Source organism: Branchiostoma belcheri, unplaced genomic scaffold (genome assembly GCF_001625305.1).
Source record: "Branchiostoma belcheri isolate BF01 breed outbred unplaced genomic scaffold, Haploidv18h27 scaffold26, whole genome shotgun sequence".
Lineage (NCBI taxonomy): Eukaryota > Metazoa > Chordata > Leptocardii > Amphioxiformes > Branchiostomatidae > Branchiostoma > Branchiostoma belcheri.
In genome coordinates, this window is record NW_017803865.1 from 2,085,369 (window position 1) to 2,111,972 (window position 26,604).

At 44.7% G+C, this 26,604-nt stretch overlaps 3 protein-coding genes across 5 annotated transcripts in view; 2 read left to right on the plus strand and 1 right to left on the minus strand.

The window, feature by feature from the left end:
* The window catches only part of LOC109471929 (laminin subunit alpha-5-like), a 9,662-nt gene extending 6,143 nt beyond the window's left edge, over nucleotides 1-3,519 (plus strand). The window contains exons 8-13 of the mRNA XM_019771426.1: nucleotides 703-849; nucleotides 1,175-1,268; nucleotides 1,623-1,678; nucleotides 2,007-2,116; nucleotides 2,527-2,616; nucleotides 2,815-3,519. Of these exons, the coding sequence (XP_019626985.1) occupies nucleotides 703-849; nucleotides 1,175-1,268; nucleotides 1,623-1,678; nucleotides 2,007-2,116; nucleotides 2,527-2,616; nucleotides 2,815-2,914 (597 nt within the window). The 3' untranslated portion in view covers nucleotides 2,915-3,519. The remainder of the gene's footprint in view (nucleotides 1-702; nucleotides 850-1,174; nucleotides 1,269-1,622; nucleotides 1,679-2,006; nucleotides 2,117-2,526; nucleotides 2,617-2,814) is intronic.
* A 797-nt stretch (nucleotides 3,520-4,316) lies between these two features.
* On the plus strand, nucleotides 4,317-15,136 carry LOC109471920 (basement membrane-specific heparan sulfate proteoglycan core protein-like). Of its 3 annotated transcripts, none has more exons than XM_019771408.1 (14): nucleotides 4,317-4,560; nucleotides 6,120-6,233; nucleotides 6,748-6,806; nucleotides 7,060-7,206; nucleotides 7,610-7,783; nucleotides 7,974-8,117; nucleotides 8,255-8,416; nucleotides 8,694-8,858; nucleotides 9,119-9,271; nucleotides 9,752-9,845; nucleotides 10,239-10,297; nucleotides 10,696-10,805; nucleotides 11,034-11,123; nucleotides 11,890-13,024. In XM_019771408.1, exons 1-14 carry the CDS (start codon nucleotides 4,386-4,388, stop codon nucleotides 11,999-12,001), a joined length of 1,758 nt encoding a protein of 585 aa, XP_019626967.1. In that variant the 5' UTR covers nucleotides 4,317-4,385; the 3' UTR covers nucleotides 12,002-13,024. The 3 variants fall into 3 exon arrangements, with proteins under 3 accessions (XP_019626967.1, XP_019626965.1, XP_019626966.1); XM_019771406.1 differs by lacking the exon at nucleotides 11,890-13,024 and adding an exon at nucleotides 14,455-15,136 and having other exon boundaries at nucleotides 4,319-4,560; XM_019771407.1 differs by lacking the exon at nucleotides 11,890-13,024 and adding an exon at nucleotides 13,080-14,236 and having other exon boundaries at nucleotides 4,319-4,560.
* Nucleotides 15,137-15,338: 202 nt separating this feature from the next.
* Nucleotides 15,339-19,616, minus strand: LOC109471928 (NXPE family member 3-like). The gene is made up of 7 exons (XM_019771425.1): nucleotides 19,511-19,616; nucleotides 18,689-18,762; nucleotides 17,865-18,266; nucleotides 17,031-17,359; nucleotides 16,457-16,680; nucleotides 16,202-16,285; nucleotides 15,339-16,060 (listed from the first exon to the last, which is right to left on the minus strand). The coding sequence occupies exons 2-7, from the start codon at nucleotides 18,752-18,754 to the stop codon at nucleotides 15,540-15,542; spliced, it is 1,626 nt and encodes a 541-aa protein (XP_019626984.1). The 5' UTR covers nucleotides 18,755-18,762; nucleotides 19,511-19,616; the 3' UTR covers nucleotides 15,339-15,539.
* Between the last annotated feature and the right edge of the window lie 6,988 nt (nucleotides 19,617-26,604).

Here is a 26,604-nt window from a genome sequence, read left to right on the forward strand (position 1 = left end):
CCACTCTTAACACCACAACAGCAACAACAAGAATCGTTCGACGAATGTGACCGCGTCGTAACCTATATTTTGGCTATTTGGTCACTATTCCACCAGAACTGCGATCACAACACGGAAGGTGACAAGTGTGAGAAGTGCAAGTCTGGATATACCGGAGACGCGACCAAAGGAACCCCTACTGACTGTAAAAATAGCGCCTGTGCCGCCATGTGCAACAACCACGCCGCGGACTGCGACATGAAGACAAAGATCTGTAAGGTATATGACGGTTTACCCACATCTACTCCTTTAGATGCTGTCCAGAAAAAATAGTCCGGCAACACTATATCCATGCAAGGTAAAACGTAGGATTTGAGATTAGCTAGAGTTACGCTAAATGCTGCATTGCTTTTCACCTGCGTAGCTTTGTACTGAGGCCGACAAATACCGGCTTATTCTAACACTGTTGAAGTATAACATCTAGGGATTCTTACTTACTATGTATATTACTAGGGTCAGAAAGTATATAGTGCACATTTGTCTTCATTTCCGCAGGTGTTCCTTTCTGACTCTAATATGCATAGTAAGAATCCCTAGATGTTATACTTCAACAGTGCTGCAATACCTCTCGGCCACGGTAGCTTCGACTTCACCTGCATAGCTTAAAGCTCGCTTTGCTCTTTTGCACCATGCAATCCCTCCACTGCACACGTGCACGTTCAGAACTGTCAGGACAACACGGAGGGCCCGAACTGTGAGAAGTGCAAGGACGGCTACACGGGAGACGCGACCAAGGGTCCCTGCACGGCCTGCAGCGAGAAGTGTAACAAGCACAGCAACACGTGTGACAAGGACACGGGGATCTGCTCGGTACAGTAGTGGACAGTGTTAGATACATACATGGCCTGTACATTATGCTGCTTCTCGCTTAACGCTTGCTGTCTGTGCTGGCTTCTACGAGTAGTCGTACATTGCAGTTTTCGTAGACAACGCCTACCTTACAATACGAATCCAATTAAAGTTGAATTAAATTTGAGTTAAATTTGACTGCCTTCTCCAAAATTCCATACAACTCAAAAACTCACTAAACTTTACAGGTATATATCATGAGTTGATGTTATCGCGGACAGTGAAATATGTATTCTCTCTCTCTGATTTATCACTTGGAGTTGAGCGCAATCGAATTTGTTTTCAGAATTGCAAAGACAACACGGAGGGTAACATGTGTGAGAAGTGTAAGACTGGCTACAGTGGTGATCCCACCAAGGGAACATCCGACGACTGCAAACGTGAGTGGCATCAGTTGGTTCTTTTAAGCTTTATCACACAATAGCCGATATGTAGAATGAATGTCTTTCTACAATTGAAATATCAACTGTCATAATTTTCAAAGCTGTCAAAGCAGTTGAACGTGATATACATCTGCCAATACATTTCCCATCTTAAATTAGCACATTAAGGGAATAATATCGATATCTCATCGTCCTATCAAAAACCGAAGACACAAGGAGGTTTACAAGAGTGCACATGCCAAGCGTCATAGGCATAGTAATAATTTATGTGTTTTGTCCGGAGCCACATCGTTACTATACAGATATGTTTCAGTAACACATTTTAACATAATGTCACCATTGTTTTAACAGCCACCCAGTGTCCCTGCAACAAGCACTCTGACACCTGTCCTGGTGGCGTGTGCAAGGTCAGTATGAAACTGTTATATCTATATATGAAACTTCATGTTCTGTCAACTGATATCATCATCAGTGAAACAACATCAGTAATCAAAGCTGATTTTATGTTGCATCTATAACGATCCACGGTCAGTCTCATGTACATTTATTTTGCTTTATACGAATTTATTAAATGTTGATGGGATAATTCTGTTAAAGAATTCCACACTTGTGTTGCCCTAGTTTTACACACGGGCGACCCTCATTCCACAATTCAGGACACAGGAGGGTACTGGTATATGATAATGAAGGTTGAAAGGTGTAGTATGACATTACGTTAAAACGCTTCACATACAGGACTGCCAGCATCACACGACCGGCATATACTGTGAGAAATGTGAGCCTGGCTACTACGGCAGGGCGACGGGACAAACTCCGAACGACTGCAAGAAATGCCCATGCCCTCCGTAAGTAACAGTGCGATGTACTGAGTAGTTATATTCCAAAACGTCCTCGATCCCAAAACGTCCACGCAACGCAGCATATTTTAGAATACAATAACTTGTTAGTAGTAAGCAGTAATGTTCACATCAGTTTAATTATGTCTATTAACCAATAAAAGTTTGTAAGTCCAGTTTCAGTGCGTGGCTGTCAAGTATAAATTGCCGGAGATTATCTTGTCTTTGAAACGTGACTCCAATGCCCAAAATACGAAATTAACGGAAAGATCAAGCTGATACTAGAATGCAAACAAAGAAACAAGGAAACAAACAAACAAACAAACAAACAAATGAATAAGCAAGTAAATATTAGCTTAGAAGTCTTGGTTCTATACATTTTATACATGTAGATATATAACACTTCCATCTTTTCCCAGTCGGTCCATGATGTGTGTAGAAGTGCCCGGGGAAGCGCAGCCGAAGTGTATGGGTTGTGAAGACGGCTACACGGGAGACAAGTGTGAAGAGTAAGTGCTGTTTGTACTGTAACACGCAAAGGTGTGACAGGGCCCTTATCCCAATATCCAACCCAGGGCTTAATGCTGGAAGGCACATGTACAAATATCTCAAGCAATGCTCTCAGTTTGCAATCGTACGACAACCATGCGACAATCGTACGACGAACGTGACCAGGTTCTAACCGTGTCTGTTCTCTGTGTTTCCAGCTGTGACACGGAGAACGGGTTCGTGCCCCTGAACGGCGGCGGCGCGGCTCCCACCGGCTGCTGCGTGCGGAAGGGCGTGTCCAGCTGCCCCCGGGGCTAGCCGGTAGAACGGCTCCTGCTGAACATCGGCATAAACACGCTGAATTCGAAGCATCGTAGTCTTTGTAATGCAATATTAAAAGACGGGTTTGAACAATTCGAAACAAGTGATAAGCCGCGAGAATGACTTGTACACGTCAAAGACAACAATTATTTGGTTTAATTAAGTCGAGTTTTTTGTCTACTTTTTCACATCGATTTCTTAGTTGTACAAATTAGACACACCACACATAGAACGTTCAAATGGACGTATAATCCGTAAATTCATTGCAGTAGTGACAATAGCATGTAGACGAAACTGTACACGATTAAAAGTGACCCATTTTGTAATTCAAGTTGTGCAACGAAGTTTAATGATCCGTCTGTACCGTATTAATGCATGAACTATGTTAGTACTGTACTCACATACTTATCATCAAATGCTGTGTAGAAATTATTTGAAAATTTGAAAATACACTACTTCATCTACTTGTCACCATCGAACATGCATATGCATAATGCACATACATCACAAGCATTGCATATTTTGTCTTCAGTGTGAAATTTCGCTTCAATGCAAACCTGATCGATTGCAATACATTTGTTGAAAATCTTCTTTTGATATTCTAAGTACAAATATGAAAATGAATATGAAAATTGTGTTCATTTTTGTGTCAACTAAGGTTGATCCTACCGCCATAATGTAATGTGCATAAGTAGTTTACTCGTATTGGCGTATATACGTATCTAACCCTAAGGATGACATCCCGTCTATTGTTATCGTCAGCAGCGTGCAAAATTCTGATGCAACATCGACCAAAGACCGTGCGATGTTGTTGTTTTGAATTATTTTAGCAGACAAGGTCACAACAAGGTCACCTCTTGACGACTTTTCACCGCAGAGCCTCACGGGGAGGGGGGGGGGCAGAGGCATAATGAAGGCCTTCTGTGAGACAACTTCACTGGAGCTGGAGTAAACCGTTGTGCATAAAAGTTTTATAAAAGCGCTACAGCAGAGTATATACCCCGAACACCACATTTTGAAGAAATATGGGAGTGACCTTTGCAACCATGTGTAAATATTACATCACATGTCCTTTCAAATGGGTAAGAAAACATCTTTCCGCTGGACAGAACAATGGACAAATCTTAGTTTTCCCGACTCTAGTATTCGTATATCTGTAAACATTTCTACAGACTTTTAACTCAAAACACATTCAACAAGTTCATAGGACTTCCACGTCGAGATGAAAGTACAAAATGCATGTGTAGTTTTACAAGCTTGGACTGGGCCCTACATTGATGATAATTGGAGTAAAGACGGACAGGCTAGTCATCGTATCCACAGACCCCTTTGCGCTCCATTTGGCCTTGGGACAATGTGATCAAATATTTGAAGAATAACCTGCCGAGCTCGCGCGCGAGACCACTTCATATGTGACTTTTGCCCGTGGTTAGTCAGTCGGCATATCTCGGCAAAACACGGTGGAAGCATGACGCTGCTGTGGGCGGTTCTGTCTCTGGCCTGCCTGGCCGTACAGGTAGCGGCACAGCCGTGCGATCCCGCCACGGAGTTCGAGTGTGCGTCCGGCGGATGCATTGCCAAGGCGCGCAGGTGTAACCGTATCTTCGAGTGCCTGGACTTTTCCGACGAGGACTACTGTCCCAGTAAGTACAGTCGTACCCACTGTTGTATCCAGAACCGTGCCTATCTGTCGTTACATGGCTAAACGGATAAGGTTACTTTGTAGGATCAGAAACGGTTCTGAATAGTCTCCGCGTATCCAAGAACGCAGATTTGCTGCATTGTCTAGACTATCCAAAACCTTGCCTGAGTGTGAATCTGGATTGAACAAAGAACGGTTCTAGATACAAAAAAAGCTTTAATACTTCACTCCAGCTGGACCAGCAAGTTAACGTCTTGCTCGTTACATCTAGTATGTTTGATCTGCACTTAATCGGCAACTATTTATGTTGGCAACTTTAACTTGAGATACAATATATGCGTTACCGTAAGTTTTGCCGTCTTAGTTGCCATGATTGTTGGCGTGATTTGGGTTAGCTATCTTGCGGACTTTGTAACCGCCATACAATGGCAGTTTACTGACCTTGGGATTTGCGCTCCTTGCATAGTAGATAGTTTCTATGTCTCATAAATTAGACTACAACTGCAAGAATGAAAACCTTTATCGTTATAATGAGTTGTCATCATTCTAAAGAAGTAAAAGTTGTCGAAAGACCTATTCACAACAGCTGCAGACGTCAATCGAAAGTTTATTGCATGCGCCACAACTGTGACAGGTCCAATGTAAAGGAAACTAGCGTTGTATGAGACTGCTCGTGGATTCTACACGTATTTTTAGCTACCAAATGTACAGTGTGTAAGCTGGAGGGACTACCGGACCCTCCTGCCTGTGCACCGGCTACCAACAGACTGTTGGCTAGTTTTTAGTAGAATCTACACATAAATTCAAAGCTATACAATATTGATAGAAGAGGACGAGAATCTGTATGTCTACTACACAGCTACATATGTTGATACTACTAGGCCGTTATATGACGGTTTCTTTTTTGCATGGAGGTACGTATGTAGATGCACTGGCCTAGAACTGTTTCTGTCACAGTGAGTGAGTCCATAAAATGAGTTGACGTCGCGATAGCGTGTCCCTGTTTGGCCTTTGTTCCAAGGTCGTGACGTGACTGACTGGAGCTTGTTTTTGCTGACATCGGTCAGAATCAAAGTCCAGACCGTCACACAGGCACGTCAGCAGAACGTGCTGCGCCTGCGCGAAACCCGTAATGTATTGTTTATAGCACTTTGGCAGAATGTCTTGTTGAAGGTCGTATTCACGTATGATGACATTCCGTGCATACTTTGAAAATGTGTCAAAAAGGATAATCATCTGAAACGGGCAAAATTCTAACGCAACATAATGTTGACCAAACATCCAACGTAAACCACAAAAAATGGTTTGGCGCAGGCGTAGTGCGTTCTACCAAGAGGCTCGTTGGTTCTACCGACGTGCTGGTCACACCATCGGTCCATAAAACACTCATGATTTTCTTACACCGCATATGATTGAACGATTACTCCAAATGTAATATTACTGCGAATCAACGCTTTGTGAGTCCTCTTAATAGGTATTAACGTAAATTGATGTGCTGAAGAATGTGCTTCTTCATTTTCGCATAGTTCTGATCACGACTGAGTGATTTCTTGTTGTTAGTCGCGAAGTGCAAGCCGGGAGAATTCCAGTGCGCCACCGGAGACTGTGTTCACGGCGTACTCCGGTGTAACGGCTCTCCGGACTGTCCGGACAAGTCGGATGAATCCGGATGTGGTGGGTACACACATTTTGCCGTTTGTCATAATTCACTGTAAGCTATACTGCAAATGAAATGTTCTGCTCGGCGAGAGAATTCAGAGAAATGTATGGAAACAGTGAATGAACTTTATTGCTCGGCAGTTATGTACAATTTATGGCAATAATGACAAAGTAATCAACATTGTACATAAGTATCAAATGTAATAGAAACAGTTCATTACGAAAAGCGATGAGAACAGAGCAAATAAAGGCAAGAAGACTAACAATCTACAAGCTTGGCCCTGTTTCCACTTGATCGCTGAGCGAGCAATATTGGACTGGTATGGGCCTTGACTTTATAACTGGAGCATAATCACATGCACGATATTTAAAGGTACGATTTCAAAAAGACAACAAGACGTTCAAATTAAAATGCTTTTTATCTGTAAAATGAGTGACTTACCGAAAATGAGTGACTTGTCGAATATTTTGTTCGCTCACCGGTCATGCATGCAAGGGGGTGTAACCGATCTTTGTTTTCCGTTGACAGTGAAGATCCTGTGCCACGGACATTCCTTCATCTACAACAGTGTCACCAGAACATGCCTTGTAAGTCAGCCTTACACCTTACAATACGCTGTGGTAACATGACGCATGTACTAGTTATGCATACAAACAAATGTGAGTCCCACAACCGTTCAAGAACTTCGAAGTTTGTACCGACTTGTAATTTCCATGCATTTTAGTTAAAAACGCCAGTAGTTTCGCCTGGCCTTTGTTAGTTGAGTGTCTTGACTCTTTTGTTTAGCGAACCTGGGATATCTGTTGTAAACAATGACGACTCAAAATCAATGTTTTTCAGTCCTGCCAACACAACACCCAGGGACGTAACTGTGACACGTGCAAGCCTGGTTTCTATGGCAACGCGAAGATCGGGTCAAAGAACGACTGCAAACAGTGCAGCTGTAACGGTCACTCCACCACGTGTGACATCACAGGAAAGTGCACGGTACGAACAGTTTTTTTTTACCAAAAACAGAAATAAAAAAGTGCTGAAAAGATGACGACACACTCAAATTGCATCGAGTTTATATCAGTGCCGCCAACCACGCCCCAATCTACTTCCAAACACCAGCCAACCACCAGCCGAACATGGCCGAACACCCTGTCAACACTCGGATATTCGGCTGCAGCGCATCCGAACAGTAGCCGATCTGGCCGAACACCAGCCAACCATAGGAAACCTTGCTCCCGACCTATCCTAACCATGGTGGGGGATGTTCGACTAGTCCTTCAGAAGGCCATATTTGGCTATGTATGACAGGGATGCCGTAATTGATTGTCAAAATCAATACTTAACATTCGCTAAACAGAAAGATTGCAAACATTGACTATCACCTGTTACTTTGTAGAACTGCGGCCACAACACAGAGGGAGAGAAGTGTGAGAAGTGCCGCCCAGGGTTCCGCGGTGACGCCACCAAAGGGACGCCCACTGACTGCAAGTCTTCCAGCACAGGCCCCACCAAAACATGCAACACCTGCAACGGCCACTCCACAACCTGTGATGCCACCGGAAAATGTGTGGTGAGTACGTGTTTTGTATAGTTCAGAACAAAATAATAACCAAGCAACCGCCCATCAACCAACAAGCCAAGCAAGTACAGAGAAGTGAAATGTTTTTGGAGAGAACGTGTTTTTGGTGAGAACAGAAGTTGTTAGCGCACTTCGAGGTCCGGTTAATTTTTCTACAGAACCATTTGGTTGTTTTCTACAGAACTGTCAGGACAACACAGAAGGAGCCCAGTGTGAGAAGTGTGCCAAGGGATGGTGGGGAGTTGCTACCTCGGGTGGGAAATGTTTAAAATGCATCTGCAACAACCACGCTGACGACTGCGAGAAAGCCGGAGGAAAATGCTTAGTAAGTGTCCCTCAAATAATAAGTAAAGTTATACATGTATATCAAGTTATGCTAATACTTTATCTCTGTGTGTCTTATGTGTGTACTACGGGATAGGTACTAACAATTTGGGTATGCTATTTTTAATTTCACATCAGAATTGCAAGGACAACACACAGGGGTTCTTCTGTAACCAGTGTGCGACTGGCTTCGTCGGGACGGCGACAGACGGTAAGAAGGACTCCTGCAAGGCTGCTAACTGTGACGTTCTGTGTTACAAACACTCCACCACATGTAACGTCAACACCGGCAAGTGTACGGTAAGTTACAGCCTGGTTTACTGGCTGGAGTGTGTGTGTGTGTGTGTGTGTGTGTGTGTGTGTGTGTGTGTGTGTGTGTGTGTGTGTGTGTGTGTGTGTGTGTGTGTGTGTGTGTGTGTGTGTGTGTGTGTACGGTTTCTCGAAGGAGAAGAAATAATGCCCACAACTTCCATTTGACAAAATAACTCAAAAAGCTTTGTAGAAAGATTTTATGGTGGACAGAAAATGTAGAGACATCCTTCTAAAACAAAATGGTTGCAAACGAATCCATTTACAGAATTGCAAAGACAACACGGAAGGTGACAGGTGTGATAAGTGTAAGACTGGCTTTACCGGTAACCCGACCACGGGCGTCTGTACGGCCGGAGCGAAGCCGACCAACTGCGCGACTCTGTGCTACGGCCATTCCACCACGTGTAACGTCCCGGCAGGAACATGCTCGGTAAGTCATCGATGTATCCAGAACCTAGCCTTCACCAATTCTTGATAAGGGGTTAGTGTCACAGTGGTAGAATTCAGCAAATATAGGGTCAGGGGAGTGGGTCCACCGTTGGTATTTTATTTTTCCATGTCATTTCCTAGTCTGTAATACAAACTCAGCTCCGGATGTAATGCCCGTCGCTCCCCGCTAGGGGGCGGTGGGTGTTGGACGCTTGGACGCTGTTAAGCGCGATTTAATTAACCATCTCCTCCCACGTTCAGAACTGTCAGCACAACACGGAGGGTCCCCGGTGCCAGACGTGTAAACCCGGCTACACGGGAGACGCTACTAAAGGTCCGACAGGCTGTAAGTCCTGCCTGGACAACTGCAACAAACACAGCAGCACGTGTGACAAGAGCACCGGGGTCTGCACGGTAAGGACATGCCTGGTCTCGTTTGTCGTACGATCGCCGTACAATTGGCACACCGAGGGCATTCTAGGCCTAACCAAGCATGTGTCGTCCAGAATTCAGTTGTCTTGTGTTATCGAAAAGTCCGACTTAGATCCTTGTCCGTGTAACATTTCTGTCACATCCTTTTTGGAAGTTTGACGGCATCAAAATCGTACGACGACCTACGACACGCGTCGTAAAGAAACAAGATGGGGCCATTGAAGGGTGGCTCTGAGAAAACAACTCAAAGATTTCCTCAACAATTATCTACAGAGTATAATTCGTTCAGCATCATACGCAGAACCGCTTATAAATGATCGTTACAGTGATAAATCTGAAGGCGTCTCAGTAGCTATCTATTTCAGTACCAAGGACAGTACCGCAACTTTCGATAATTTCATTTGTCTGTCTTCTGTTCGGCATGATTTCTGAGGGTACATTCTCTTTGCTTGTTATGCGTAGAACTGCCAGCACCAAACCACTGGGTCGAAATGCGAGAAGTGCATAGCTGGGTACACCGGTGACCCCACCAAAGGAACATCCACTGACTGCAAACGTGCGTAACACACAAAACACGAGAATTTGACGTTAATCATTATAATATATATGTATCAAAAGGTACACAGACTGCTTGTTGCAATACTCGTATATGATGTGAGCTCTACAGTATACCATAACATTACTTTGTCAGTGGAAGTGCTGATGTTGTGCGATACTGCGCCAACTCCAAACGGCATCTGTTTATCTGTTAGTATTGATGAACTGCTTTGTAAAGTAAATACGATGATAGCCTGGAGATATCTTAGATATACGCAGTGGTGCTCATTGCTCATTCAATTCCTGTGCTGAACAGTAGAAATACATGCGTTAAGGCGTTATCGTGTTTTATGAATAATGTTTGAGGGACAGAAAATTTATCTGAACGTATCACTTCTTGCCAATTCCGCAGCCACTGCCGGTTGTCCATGTAACAAACACTCCAGCACCTGCCCTGGAGGGGTGTGTAAGGTGAGATTCGTTCATTTATTTATGTTTTGAGATTTTCCATATTTGTGGAAGAACTAACCTAACAGGTGACTATCACCATTGCAAGATGTCAACTTGGAGAGTAGGTTGTTGATTATCCATCTGCCCGTTTGTTTATTTGTCTGTTTGTTTGCTTGTGTTCTTTTGGTGGTTATTTTATTCGTCTTAGGTACGTCAGGGGCACTAACAGGGAGTTGGGTCAAAGGTTCCATAAAAGGCTATCTAAGTTCCCGTCTTCGGTGTCCGGCTGTACACATGTTTGTACCCGCATGACAGCTAGTGGGAATAGACAGAACTTGCCAGAAGTTCATAATAATGAAAAAGACAAGAAATTCACGAACACTATAGATACTAAAAAAATGTTCAATTTCTTTTTGCAGAACTGCCAGCACCACACGACCGGCAAGTACTGTGAGACCTGTGATACCGGCTACTACGGCAAGGCAACAGGAGGAACTCCGAACGACTGCAAGAAATGCCCCTGCTCTCCGTGAGTACATGTCTCCTACACAGACCTTAAAAGATTGTTTTAGTCAGCCACAAGACATCTTCGTTGACCGCCAGTAAGCGTTGAGGTCCATCTTGATTCAGGTGTATGACAGGCCCAGATAATTGTGTTATTACTTTTGCCAAATTGTCATAAGATATAGGTGAATAAAATGAATCTCAGACGTGTCCGGCGTCCATGAAGCCATGATTCCGCCGATGTTTCCTACAGGCGCTCTACCATGTGCATACTGCTGCCGGGTCAGTCGGCGCCCACGTGTATGGGCTGTAAGGATGGGTACGCCGGAAGCAACTGCAACCAGTGAGTTAAAGTTATTTTTACAGCATATTCTGTAGCATGACTGCATCTCGCTTTTATATATATACAACACCAGCTCTTCCACTGGTCAGGCCTCTAGACTGACTACATCACGCTTCTAGCTAGTAGCCCTACCAATGGTCGGCCCCTAGCTTGACTACACGCTTCTAGCAGCCTTCAACTATTCAGGACCCTAGCTTGACTACACGCTTCTAGCAGCCTTCAACTATTCAAGGACCCTAGCTTGACTACACGCTTCTAGCAGCCTTCAACTATTCAGGACCTTAGCTTGACTACATCACTCTTCTACCATACCTTCAACTGGGCCTGTCAGGACCCTAGCTTGACTTCATCATGCTTCTAGCTAGTAGCCTTTCCACTGGTCGACCCCTAGCTTGACTACATCGCGCTTCTATCAGCCCTTCAACTGTTCAGGACCCTAGCTTGACTACATCATGCTTCTAGCTAGTAGCCTTTCCACTGGTCGACCCCTAGCTTGACTACATCGCGCTTCTATCAGCCCTTCAACTGTTCAGGACCTTAGCTTGACTACATCAGGCTCAACAATTCTACATGTACGACAACAAAATCGTACGACACGGCCTTTTGTGACAAACAAGTATTTGTGATAGACATTTGTATTACTGATTACGATTATTTACGACAAACCATCAATTGATTCAGAAATATGTGCCATTTTCTTCACATAGACTTATCATAATAAGATCCTAATGCAGGCTGTTTCTGTGATTCTTGTATGTCATTCTAGGTGCGACACGCTCAATGGTTTTGTGCCTCTCGGAGGGGGTCCGACGGCTGCCGGTGGCTGCTGTGTTAAAAAGGGGGTGACCAACTGCCCCGTAACCGTGGCGGCAGGCTAGGCTAAAGTCACATAGATCCCCACGTAGCTTACCGTTCCTACAGTTTCGTGGATCGGACGTGGGGTCAAAACTTTGTGGCTATTCCAGCTGTTTTGATTGTCATATGTCCCGATGACGGAGAAGTTGTAACATGTGATGATAGCGAACGTAGCCGTGGGTGATTTGACACTCTTTTCTTCAGACAGTTTCAGTTCAGATTCTGGCAACATAGCATGGCTATGTTTTCATGTATCAGTTCAGCATCACCCACAACGTTTGATTTTTGACCTGTCTTTTATCAGTTTCAAGAAAAAGAAAGGTTAAACACAATAACCCGGCAAAACGTGCCTGGTTTTAAAACAATCTGTAGCAGAAATACAGCTACACGCTACGTACCACAATAAAATGTTCGTCATCAATATCCGACATGCCTATCCTGTATTACTGTATGTTATTTAAGCAAACAATTTTCTTGGTCTCATGTAATAAGTAACTACGTACCAGATTAGCTTTATCCAAAGGGTCGTCATATTAAAAGCTTTATAAATACAACACTTGGATAGCAGCCTTTGTCTGAACAGGCATTGTGTTTGTATAACCAGGTGCTCGAAAGTACCAGCAACCACGGCAAAACTGATTTGCTGAGACTGAGACTTGTACAAACTCTTTAGATGTTTGGTGGTAATTTGGACTTAACGTTTGACGTTCATTTGTGTTGTATAGGGATTAGTGTAACATGCACTAAATTGTCAGTGGTTAGAACTTTAGCACGCGAACACGTGAGCACACCGACTCGGCAAGTTCACCGGTCTTGCGTACGTGTTGGTATGCACGTGTTACCGTGCACGTACGGCCGGAATAACATGAAACATAGAAGGGGAGAGGTTGCAATCAATGATTCTCGAGTGTAAAGATTACATTTTGTACATGTACGGTATACAGCGTACCACTAATATCTATACTTCTAGGCCTGTTCGGCCTGGGACCAGGTGCTGCTACGGTTCATCTAACATGTCTTTCTAACGGTCAGGCCAACAATGACACAAATAATCATGAAAGAATTTTCCTCCGCTTGACCGCCATTTGTCGTTTGATACAGATGTGACACTGCCAACGGCTTCAAGTCGCTGGGAGGCGGCCCGACCGTTCCCGGTGGGTGCTGCGCCAGGGGGACTGACGTCTGCCCCGCCACGGTCTTCGGCTGAGGCCGCCGCGAACTCAGACAACTCAAACCACTCGACACATGCACGCTAAAGTCATATAAACCGCCATGTAGCTTACGTACAGTTCCACCAGTCTCGAGGATCGCATGTGGAGCCAAAATCCTGCAATGCCGTTAATACAGTTGTTTCACATTTTCCGATGACAGAGAAATTCCAACACCTTTTTCTGACATTTTCAGGTCAGCTTCTGGCAAAATAACATGATTATGTTCCATGTATCAGTTCGTCAACAACGTTTGATTTTTAAAACTTTTATAAACAGGTTCAAGAAAATCATTTTTTCTAAAGCAATCCACATCATCAATACAGATACTAATATACCATGCTGCCACCATAAAATGGTCGTCAGTAGAAATCTGTCTATTCGTCATGTCTACCCGGCATTACAGCGTGTATCACCTGACACTTTTGCCGGTCATCTCATGTAATGAGAAACTTCCAGATTTCTTTCTCTAGAATCCAAAGGGTCGTCATATTAAAAACAAGCTTTGTTTGAAAAGTCTTTGTGTTTGTATAACCTTGTGTCGTCTACCATCTTCACATCGACAGTACCAACAACCACAGCCCAAAACGGACTCAAAGTTCTCCTTTGTTCTTGCTATATTTCGAGACATATGCAATCTCTAGCATTCTTGATCAATGATTAACGTACTTAACTTTTGACGTTCATTAGTGATGGGTCAGGTTAATGCATACACTAAATTGCTGGTGGTTAGGTTATTAGCCCCTGGCCATTGGTACTTTATCACGCGATCACATGAACACATGGACCCAACATGTTCCTGTGTCTTGTGTACGTGACGGCATGCGTGTGCATTCATGCACGTACATGTACGGCCCTGATAATACCAGATAACAGGAGGGTCAATCAATGATTCTCTAATGTCAGGATGTACTACTACTAATGTTTATATTTCTGTTCCTACATGTATGTAGCCTGGGACCAGACGTGACCACGGTTCAACTTGGCACCATTTCATCATTGAGGAGCAGATTGACAGCGGCACAAACTTAGCCTCCACCAGGCCTTCCTAAGGGGGCTAGGAAAGTAGAATTCAGCAAAGATAAGGTCTGACTGAAAATGCGTGGTCAAATGAACTAACCTGGCCGATTCTTCTCCCTAGTTGGCTAAATGTTTCTGTATTGAACCCTTAGTGTTAGTCTGGTGGAGACTAGGGTTAACTAAACATTATAAAACGAGTGAAATGAAATGCAGTTTCTCCTCATGCCAACTATTTGCCGTTAAAACAGATGCGACGCTTCTAACGGGTTCAAGCCGATAGGAGGCGGTCCGACTGTTGCCGGCGGCTGCTGCGCCAAGGGGACGAACGTCTGCCCCGCCACGCCGGTCACCGGCTGAGCCAGCTTAGCTCAACTCAAGGCACGCCACACATGTTAAAATTCCCTGTCACATGTTCGTCATGATACTATGATGCCATTAAGTGCTTAATTATGCGATGAAAATTCAATGTTTCAAATTTTCGGGCATGGTATTTGTCAAGATATCGAATATTCACTGAATGAATTCGACAATTTAATGTAGTTGCTTTGAATGAGTTTTATTATACAAGCACTTTAACGTATTTACATCACGTACTTCTCAGGGTATCTCCGTGAATGCTTGTCTCCTTGGCATGTATTCGTTCAACTGTCCATATTTAGGTCGTTGATAAAAAGACACAGAAGTGAAAATCCTCACTGTCAATGTCTGTAAAGCTTTGGATGATTTTCACCATGTAACTTTGACTATGCGACTCCCGCTGTAAAACACATCGCACTCGGCATTGCAGCTACTTTACTATCCATTGAAAAAAGATTCTACGTTGGTGCTTCGTATATCCTTTGTTTGTCTTTGTAAAGAACTTTATAATACATATCTCAGGTCATCCTTGCTCCTTTCAAATCACTTTTGATTAAAAAGAAAGAAATCAAACCACCTGTCTCAGACTTATGAGTTTCGAACAGACAAGGTTAGGATCAGCATCATTCAGTCCTTGTCACAAATCGCCGAAAGTAGCGTCCCGAACACTGCCAAACAACTCCCCACAACCATGATTAGGAGTAGGTCAGGAGCAAGGTCGGCTATCTTTGGCTGATGTTCGGTGAGTTAGTCTTCTGTTGGGTTGTTCCAGTTTATTTGACAAAAGTATTTGTCTATCAAAGTAATTGTATACCCTTACTTACATAGTACTCATGAGAAAGTTAACGTTTAACAACACCAAATTATCAAACAAAACAAAGTTTTGCACAAAGGTACAGTATTACACAAAGGGTGTGAAGTTTGCCAGCTCTGATCGTCTTGTTTAAATCACTTTTTTATCTGCCTTTGAACCCGTTTAGTCTGGGCAGATATGAGAAAGCAGCATGTTGAGTTGACTGTCCACCATGGTTAGATCTGGGTGCACGTTGTCTTTTCCCGGCTGACACACGCTCATGTCCCACGTGTCCAACACAACCACGTCTGAATCCGCCCGGAACATCTCTCGTATCACCTCCGTGATCTGGTAAGCCAGCCAGTCGCTCCCAGTCAAGTAGAACTCCAACCTCCCTCCTTTGTGCTCTCGTGTCGTCCCAGTCCTCACGAAAACCCGCGTGCCGGGAGCCCTGCGCTTCAGACGGTGTATGGCTGCCCGTATGGCGTACAGTCTTGTCCGGATCAGTTCTAGCGGCTCTGCCGTAAAGTGAGCCCACAGACTCAGGACTATCACCGTGTTTGGGCCTCCTCGAGTGGCGTCCAGCCCATCAACAACGTAACGGAAGTCAGAAAAGGTAATCCAAGCTCCTCCCTGTACGGGGAAGTGGTGAAACTGATAGCGAACAGAGATGTTCCACTGGGTGTTGTCTCCTCCTCGAAGAGCTGCAGACAAATGCACCAGTTCAGGGTCAGGTTTTGTAACAGATCGCTTAGAATGCTAGTATCTGCATGGAGACGTTGGCTACAAGGCATTCAGAGCACAACTGTATATACTAGTAGTCAAAGGCAAGACAGTATCCAAACCTGTAGAATCCATGGTACTCTTATTGTAGTTCAGCGGTACAATCTTCTGCAAACGCTGACTCCATTGTCTAAGCGTGGAGTCACCTAGAAGAAAAATATATTGACATAATCATTACTTAGTGGTCCAGGACAGGCACAATGAACACAGTGGACTACGAATTAACTTTACGTCCAATGGACGTTCTATCACAATGGCCTTGATATAACGTATCCGGAAGTGCAATCATTGATTATCAGACCACTACTGATACGTACCTTGCATGTACACAGTCTTGTTAGCCAGGCACTGCTGAATGGCTTTCTTAGCGAACACTCGAACATTGCAGACGGAAGACATCCAGATCTTGCCTGACCAATGTCCCAAAGCTGCAGACTTGTCCCACGTACACGCTGGAAGGTGTGGAAGTGTTGGCGGTTCTGCTTCGAGGACATGTATGGGCTCCTTAGTGTCTACTTCAAGTTCCTCCTCAAGATAAGATCTGTGTGTAATGTATCGATGAGACTGTCATACATTTTCCATCCCCAAATGACGTCGGAGAAACAGTAGTTATGAGAGGCCAAGAGGAGATGGGCTGCACTAGCTTGGAAGAGCGCTAGAGGCCAAGCGCACAGGACGGAAAGAGTGGAGAGCAGTGGTGGCCCGCATATTCACCAGATAGGAGCGGCGACGGAGATGATGATGTATTGACCATAACAATTTATGCGTATATGCAAAGATGGTTAACGTGCAAATGTACAACCAAGTAAGTCAAAACGTACTTGCAGAGATAACATCGTGTCGTGCATGAACTTATGAAGAGGACGAGTAAAATAAATGCTCGGTATTTACTTCTGTAAAAGTTTCTCTTCCTCTCCAGATACAAGTCCCAGCACCTTCGCCCTGCTCTTACCCGGGTCCCATCGGCACTTTGAGATGGCGGAACACGGAAGTTTGTCCGGTTTCTCACAAATCCAAGTCCCGTTCACCTCCGGCTTTGAGAAATCGCACTGCTGTTTGGGCGGTAGGCTGGTGTTAACTGAGCTGAAACACTGTGTTGTATTGGTAGCTTTCGTTTTTACATCGACGAAGCTGCAGGAGAAGGCTCGCTTGTTTGGAACTTCTCGCACTCTCTGTAGAACCTTCACTGCCTCGCTGGGATGGACAAGCTGGATCTTTATCTAAAACAGGAAAATCAGGCAGATGGTTTTCTCGGTTGGAGTTGACGTTAAATAGGAAAAACTACGTTTCTGGCAAACTAAGAGGACAAATATTCCTATAAGGGTTTTCGAAGGCTTCGTTGGGCACGAAAAGCTGCACAGTAAGCACAATCAAAAGACGTCCACAGATAGTTACAGGGAAAACGGACCATGACAAAGAAACTGTAGATGAAAAAAAATATTGCCCATTGAAACCAACAGCCTCGCTTCGTCCACACCAAATCTCTTCTCTACATCAGGGCACATCAATCTTCTCTCAACCGGAACGGGGGGCGGTACAGACTTCCGACGAACTTTGACCCAGTGCTGTCGTCGCACATGCGAAAACATCACGTGTCTACCGCACTTGGGCCAGATATAGCAGATGTCGAAAATTGCTGGCTCAAAATTCTAGTGAGTCAAATTCTTCTGAGTTGTAGAACAGTTATTTCTCATTAACAAATCCCTTCACTGTACATGTACTTACCGAAACGTTGCCGGCCCAGTAGAGCGGGAACTGCACAGTGTAGGTGCCGTTACAGTGGTCAGTGACGTGACCGGTGCTACTGGCCTGCGGTGAACGGTCACTACTGATGAGTCTAGCACGGAAAAAGTCCCCTCCATACGTCTTCGGCCTTCCTTCTTCGTATCTTGCCACCACCCTTACGGTAAGAACATCTCCTTGGTGATACAGGTGGTCTCTGTTTAGGACGACAACTTGCGTGTATTTTGGACACGTGGTCTGGTTGAAAAGAGTTTGATTGAGGAGACAGGGTTTAACTGGAGGCTCATTCAGGCGAAGTTTCAGAGCATCCCTTCGGTCTGTAACGTACTGGTACCAGACCTTTAATCGTTGGTTAATGGCCTGGATCGTGGAAAACTGCCAAGCCTGTTTGGAACAAGAAGAACAATATGGTAATGTCACTTACTTATTAGGCTGACATTAGTATTCAAGTATTCAAGCACGCGACTTTAAATTCACATCAGGGTTGGTCGAAGGTGTCTGAAAGTCTATAGCGTTCCCATCACAGCTGTAGTTGATAGACGATGGAGGTCTATGTATTGTCATGTGAACTGCTGAATGTTGCTAGCTCTACTCTGCCTTGTAGTAAAAACTTACATGTGCCGAACAATCCACTTATTCTCAGATAACGTAATTAGTTACTATATACTGTTTGCAAATGGAAGTCTGTCCATTACAATGAAATTCGTTCGTTGGCGTTTTTACAACAGCCGTTGAGGTAATAACCCCCCAATAATGTCAACACGGTCTGGTCATGGTAACAGTTTACTAATAAAACAAAAACCTACCGTGATGACAATCACGACAGCAGTGAGCACCGTAAACACAGCAAACATCCGGGCACTGGCCGCCATTGCGTGCTCTAATAACAAATACACAGCGAGGAGGGTTCCAGAAATGCACACCGCCCATCATTGGCGATGTGAGGAAAGGACTGAATTACAGCAGTAAACATACCAATCTACGTCTACTAGTGAAAAGCTATGTAAGTGTGGGATTACATGTGCGTTTTGTGCAGTGCCAGCAGATCGATTAAGAAGTGTAAGAGTTCTGTTCTTCAAGATGTACGCACTACACTTTTGTCTCTGCGATCTTGCCATGAAGAGGTGCCGTTCGATCCTAGTGACATTCACCTCACAATCACAATTAGGATTTGAATACGGATTGAACAAACTTAAAAACTGTTGGGACTAGGATTCGAACCCCGTACCTTGTGATTCAGAAGCAGGATTGTCATTTGTAAACCATCTGGTCACAAACCGCCTTGGTCAAATAAATGCGGCGCTGCCGTAAACACTTATACTCGTAACGTCATAAATACATCACTTGGTGTTGCAGGAATAACTACTAAATAGCTACACATTATGTGAAGCTCGTCGATCGTGAAAACACAAACTTGGCTTGTTTCTTTTAAAAAACTGGACAAAACTTAAAAATATGTTGCGATATGACCCCTATAGAAGTACAGAAGGTTGGCAAACGAACTCATCGGCTGCCAAAAGGACACCTAAGAACGAAAGCATAAAGGGAGGATAGAATGTGGGTCGACTCCTTTGGTTTAAATACAACTTAAGAAGTAGTAGAAACAGTAAAACATAGTGAGATTTTACCTTATGCAGAAATGTAGTTGAGTTGGCGAAGTGGAAGTGGTTCGGCTCTGAAGTATTTTGTTCCTGTAGTTACCTGCGTCTGTTCAGCCCCAGGGCGTGATGCATGTTCGAGTGACATGCGCCATGTCTGTTACGTCTTGCCAGCTGGACCAATCAATAGTCTGTAGAGCTGTGTACTATACAAATTTAGGTAAACGTACGTACTGGTAAACGCGGGTTAAGGCACAGGTCCGGACCTGGGTAACCGTAAAGTTCAACCGGGCCAATCATCTGTGAGTTATACAGGTAGCCAACTGCCTTTTGTAGTGGTAAATTGTATTTTTTGCATGAGACTTTAGATATTTTAATCCAAAACAGGTTTTACTGATTTCAAGTGCACAATTGGCAAAATCTTTGAGATGCAATTTGCCTTATGGTGCCCGCTAGTGTTTCATTTTGTTCAGGTACAGACACAGATACACCACATGTTCAGATCCGGACCATATTTTACAGGTACAGGCGCGGGCGGTATTAAGTACACAGCCCCAATACTAGTAATAGTCAGTAGACCATAAAGCCGTCGTTGCCGTGCGTGTATGTAAGTGTTCATTGTGATTAACCAAACAAACCGTCTGTATTATCATGAATGTCCATTTGTGTTGGTAGGCAACATTGTGATTCCTCCAACACAAGAATAAGTGTTTCCCACCAAGAGCTGCAGCAGCTGGTTGAGCTCAGCAGTGTTCAGGAATGCGTATTCAGCTATGTGTGATGTAATTGAGTAGTGCCGCAGATAATGATTCTAAATTAGTAAAAAGAAAATAAAAACTCAACGCATACATCTATATATAATTAAAAGGTCAGTTGCAACTAAACACAGTTTCACAGCCTCACATCTAATGTTTTCATAAGAAACCCTTGGAGTTCCGCGTCGAATCAGGTGACTGACACGTCGGCAGAACGTACTGCGTCTGCGTCAAGCCCGTAATGTGTTGTGCACCTCGGCAGAACGTAGCCTGGTTACCAAACCTATTATAGCTCCCGAGTCCTACATCAGAGGATGTAGCCGGACTCGGGAGCTATAATATTAATAGGTTTGGTAACCAGGCTAGGCAGAACGTAAGGATGACATCCCGTCTATCAGTCTATAGTCGGAACATGACACCGCCTGCAACTGGTGGGTAAAATTATGATGCGACCAAACATATCACGAAAACCATGTAAAATTCCAGTTTCGCGCAGGCGCGGTACGTTCTGCCGATGTACTGACTGACAACCCCCTTTGGGTCTGTCCCAATAAACAGGATGCGTGACCGATTGGGGAGAAGACTCGAAGCTTTAATTTGAAGGGACCGGAAATCAGAACTTCGAGATAGTTTTGTACAGTCCGACCAAACAGTCATCCTGAAGTAACGATGCAAGTGTTCCCAGTAGGAGTAGTACTCCTGTGTACATGGACTGTTCTTCTCGCAGACGCGGCGTGCCCAGATACAGCGTTCTCCTGCTATGACGGGTTCTGTGTAGACCGGTCTCTGCGCTGTAATGGCGTCACCAACTGTTTTGACTCTTCAGATGAACTGGACTGTCCCGGCGGGGGCGGTACGGGGAACACAGGGGGCAGTGTTGTTACATCACGTGAGTATGGCACTCGGGCAATGTACTTCAAGGTCACATCATTCCATTGCACGGTAAAAAGGCAAAGGAGAGGGGGGCTTAAAACGTGACGTTTTAGACGTCTCTGTTCAGTTTTACAAGAGTCAAGCTGGGGTGGGGAGGGTGTCTACTTGCAGAGAACATGTTGCTTCGAAATCACTCGTTGCAAAGAGGTTACCTAGTCAAGTACTATGGAAAAATGTTGGAGCCGAGAAGTTAGCCCGTATATATTGCCCCTGGAAACAGTCTGGCACTCAGGCTAGACAAGGTTGTCAGTCAGGACAGTTCAATGTACAGGGAAGGGTTTGAATTTGAATATGCGATCGATGTTCATCATAATTTGAAAATAAATCCAAGTTACACGGTGGAATTTTCTGCGTATATTTGGGGTTCTACATATAACTGCATGTACAGTGTAAAAGTGTCAGGCTTTCATAAAATGACAGCAGAAGGAGAGGAAATGGAATCGACTAAAACCGATATGGTCTGACTTTGTAGTCTGTGGTACCCCCTCAGGATGTCAACAAAGTTTCGCGCCAATTCCTCCATCTGAGCCTCATTACGGACAGTAACCTGGAGGTCATGGGTCACTTGTACCTGAGTTAGGATCAGACCATTTTATATCCGACGGGAGGGGGTAACAATTAGGTTAATGTTAGTGCACCATGCACTATCGTATTCAGTGTCTTTCAATATAACAAAATGTCCTTGAAACCTTTTTACAATCACGTCACAATTAGAATTGGTGCAATATGAAACAAACTTACGTTGTATCAACTCCAGATGTATGCTTTACGTCATGAGGTAATATATCCAATGCGCCGTGCGCCTGGCGACTTAAGACAGTACCGCAGCAATAGTAGTGTACATGTCGGTTACCTATTTCTCATGACATTTGTACTGTTCCGTCTCACCTACCTTCAACTTTTTGAAAAAAATTATCTGCTTTGCATTTCTGTCTTTTTTTGTGCTATAGATTAAATTAATTCTTCTAAACAGACGAAAACGTTTGCAGAATTTCTTTTTACACATTTATTCATGTCCCACAGCGCCGAGAACACCGAGCCCAGCCAAGCCCGTTCGCCAGTGCGGGTCGGACCAGCACCTGTGCCGCCCGGGCTGGGGGAAGCCCGCTCGGTGTATCCCCGCCAAGCGGCTGTGTGACGGCGTACCGGACTGCTGGGACCAGTCGGACGAGAAGGACTGCGGTAAGTCATCCATACTTTGGTCAAGTTGTTTGTTGCCTTGTTGGACGTTATCATATGAAGATATACGAGTACTAACGTTATCGTGTACGCATAAGTCTAGATACCTTTAATGTAGACCAGAGCCTATACAGCGGGCTATACACTCATTCTGATGCACGTGCACATAACCAGTAATAACCTTTTTCCTTGTCTATTCATGACCTGTACTTAGCTTGTTAGAGCACAAACGTACAATAAAGGTCTTTCATTCATTCATTCAATAACCAACAGTTGGAAAGGCGTTATCAGAAGGAAAAATTTGTTCCCTAATTTGACATAATTATAAAGCGATGGGCATTGTTGCATATGATAAAAAGTTATGTTATCTGAGTTTTCTCCTCAGCCGCCACTAATGGGCCCTGCCATGGACACTCCAACATCATTGAAGATGGAACCGGTCGTTGTCTGGTCAGTTGTGGCATTCTCGTATTCTATTGGTTTTGATGATCTTTACCTGATACTTCATACGTTACCAACAAAGTACTGTTGATAGCGTATTGAATGCGACACCATCCTTGTTACTGAGTGTACAATCAATTCGTTTTAATGTCTTCCTCTGCAACCCATGTTCGCTAGTACACCTTTTCGACCCATTTGCTGACCCTTTATGGCTCTTTACATGATGTTGCACAATGTAACCCGCCGTTACAGGGTTGTAAACACCACACGGCCGGCTGGACCTGTGAGCTGTGTGAGGAGGGGTATTTCGGAGACGCCACGAAGGGAACCCCTGAGGACTGTAAACCTATGAAACAGTGCGTGTGTCACGGCCACTCCAACAGATGCGACAGTACCGGAGTCTGTAAGGTAAGGTCTAAACTAGAACAAAAGATACATGTATGGCTGATGGTTGGCTTGTGTAGAGCAGTAGTGTTCGGTGGTCAAATTTTACTTAAATGTAACCTGTGATCTGTGACAGGGGCTTTAGTCAACTTCCCATCATGTCTGCCTCCCCTGCAGGGCTGTAAGCACAACACAGAAGGCCTGTTCTGTGAGCGCTGTAAGGAGGGGTACGTCGGGGTGGCCACCACGGGAACTCCTGACGACTGTCGGCGTAAGAGGGCTGACAGCCCGGCCTGTCAGTGTCACGGCCACGCCAAGTTCTGCGACGAGAAGGGCAGATGTCTGGTACGTACGGTTAGACCTTCAAGGAGAACATGACAGGGGCGGGCGTCACGGAAAATCATGCAGAAGAAAAAGAAGCAAAAGAAACGTGACGGGTTTTATTGCTCTATATATTCCAGAAAGAACGGGGCAATATGGTGAATGAGCTATTAACGACAAAACTATGATGTTGATAGACATTTTCTCGATCAGGGTTGATGTTTTAATATTTGCGAAATGCAATGTTACAAAGTAGGTCTCTTGACTTGTTCCTGTGTGTCCTTTCGACCTTGAATTGTGACTTGCCAGAAGTAAATTTGGCACCGTGCCATTTACACTAGAACTGCAGGCATAACACCATGGGCGAGATGTGCGAGCGGTGCAAGCCGGGATACGTGGGGAACCCCAGACAGCAGACACCCAGGGACTGCAGCCCACTCTTCCCAGGATGCAACTGTCACGGCCACTCCCTGACCTGCGACTCATCGGGCAAGTGCACGGTAATAAACATGGCTTTTTGGCAACGTCCAAGGGGTGTTCCTTCGAATGGTTTGAAAGAAAGCGTACGTATAGCGCATCAAGACGCTCGTTTAGACTAATACAGATTACGTTGAAGTCGATATGGCAGGCAACTACATGTATCATTCGCTTCTCCTTGTTCGAGGGACTGCATGAAGAAAGAAACATGGTACCTTAATCTCTCACATTTTCCAGCTAGATTAGTAGGATATAAATGTTAAATTTGCAATTAGTACCCCGGGTGTCATCCTAATTGTATATCGAGGCTCCCATGCACGCTCGCTGAAAACGATGAGGAGCCCCGTAGCAAATCAGGCGGCACCCAGACTAGCATTCCAAACGACGTACATGTATACAAGGCGCGATAACTTTCTACTAACTTTTCGGTATGTGTGACTGTACATGTGCTAGTTTTGCGCACACAACACCGTCGGTGACCGGTGTCAGAAGTGCCTGCCGGGGTACGTGGGTGACGCCCGGCGCGGCACGCCTACAGACTGCCAGCAGTACAGGCCGACTGTGCCTTGTGTGTGTAACGGCCACTCCAAACAGTGCGACGGGGTCGGCACGTGTCTGGTACGTGTATTGTGTACACTTTTCTATGATCTTAAGTAACATCTCGAAAGTTACCCAGAACGAACGAATGCTGTACAGTCAGCCGTATGTGATGTCCTATCGTGTGATGGGCACTCCGACTAAGTCAGTAGGGATAAACGAAGAATTCTTAATATTTAATTCCGTAGATTCCCTGTATTCCTTTATGTTTCTTTGTATCATCGCTTGCTGAGATGCATCATGAAAGGAGGAATTCGAAAGGCAAATATACCAAATGAATATGATGTCAACGTGTGATGTCAACATGTTGTAAGCTGATATCAAGGAACGAATGTAAACAGTGCCATTATATATCATTTAGAGATTAAGATTTTGCATTAAGATTTGCTTTCTTTCGAAATTTCCAAGAATTGCCAACACAACACTGAGGGCCCGCGCTGTGAGCGGTGTAAGTCCGGTTACCAAGGCGACGCCACCGGGGGTACTGCAGACGACTGTCGTCCCGTCAGACAGCAGTGCTTCTGTCACGGTCACTCCGACCTGTGCGACACGCAGGGCCGGTGTCTGGTATTGACTAACCACGGTTTTCGTTGAATGTTGCGTCTACAATTTCCCAATACAGACGATATCTTTTTCCTACACAACATTTGGAAACTAAATACGGGATGTTATCCTTACATACGCGAATACTGGCGACCTTGATAGACATTAATGTCGAAGTGCTATGCACAATACATTACGGGTTTCGCGGAGGCGCAGTACGGTTGCCGACATGCTGTAATACATATCAGTCTACAACAATTCCTCCAGAGATAATGGATTACATATGACAGAAATAATCAATAATGATAACTAATAACTTATTTCTGGACGCACCGAATTTTTATAGACTCGGGGAAGAAATGTATCGCCAACATTCCATCCACATCCCCCCCCCCCAAAAAAAGGAGATTCACAATGGTCTTCACGTGTAGTATACTCTACTAGTAATACGTTTTGCTTGGTCATTGTTAAAAGAAGTCTTTCTGCCGATCTGCCAGGCGTGCCAGCACAACACGATGGGTGCTTTTTGTGAGATGTGTAAGGAGGGCTTCACGGGAGACGCTACCCAGGGCACTTCGGTCGACTGTGCGCGATCTCGTCCCCAGTGTTTCTGCCACGGGCACTCGGTTACGTGTGACGTACTGGGGAGATGCTTGGTAGGGGAAGCTTTTCTGTATACTATATTTTGCTGCATATATTATGTTACGCAGTTTGGTGATGCATGTCGGAATAGTCTGTTTTTCACAATGCCGATTTCGACTATTTATGAAGCCGGCCAAGGTGTCTGATTGAGACTGGCAGTGTATTTTCCTGCAATGTTATGCAATGAATTTTCGTCTTTTTTTCCAGAACTGTCAGCACAACACCATAGGCCCACGGTGCGAGACCTGTAAGCCCGGGTATGTAGGAGATCCGACTAGCGGTTCTCCCTCGTCCTGCAGGCCAAGGCAGCCGGCGGCGGGACACTGGTGCAACTGTCATGGCCACTCTTCCACATGTGACTCTGCAGGGAACTGCGTGGTAAGGGCACGTGCACTTGTTTTTTTTTAATTTTTATTTTTATTACTCCGTGAAGGAGGTCAGGACCTCCGGACGGAGTGTTGTAATCGGCTGATTTTTCATGTTCGCAGTCAAAACACTGGGTTCTCTTTGTGTAATCGGCACGCAATTTTATACGCCGTCTGCGGGCATGCCCGTGTTGATGCACGAATGTGTATTTTTGCCGTTGCTGCTTTCGCGGTCAATGTAATATCGCAGACGCACCCCTACAATTACGAGGCGAATTGGAATGGTCCAGAAAAACGCGTTGTTTGGAATAGCAGTGGGGTTCAAAAAAGTTCATGCAGATACGGGGTGGTTTTTATAAGTGGTTCCAGATGTTTTTGCCCATGGTTAAGAGATGCCAAGTTTTTTGGAAGATGTTCGCAGCCAAAACGCATTCTTCCGGTACGTCGCATTTCTGTGTAATTTCGCATGTGGTGTTGCATTATGTCC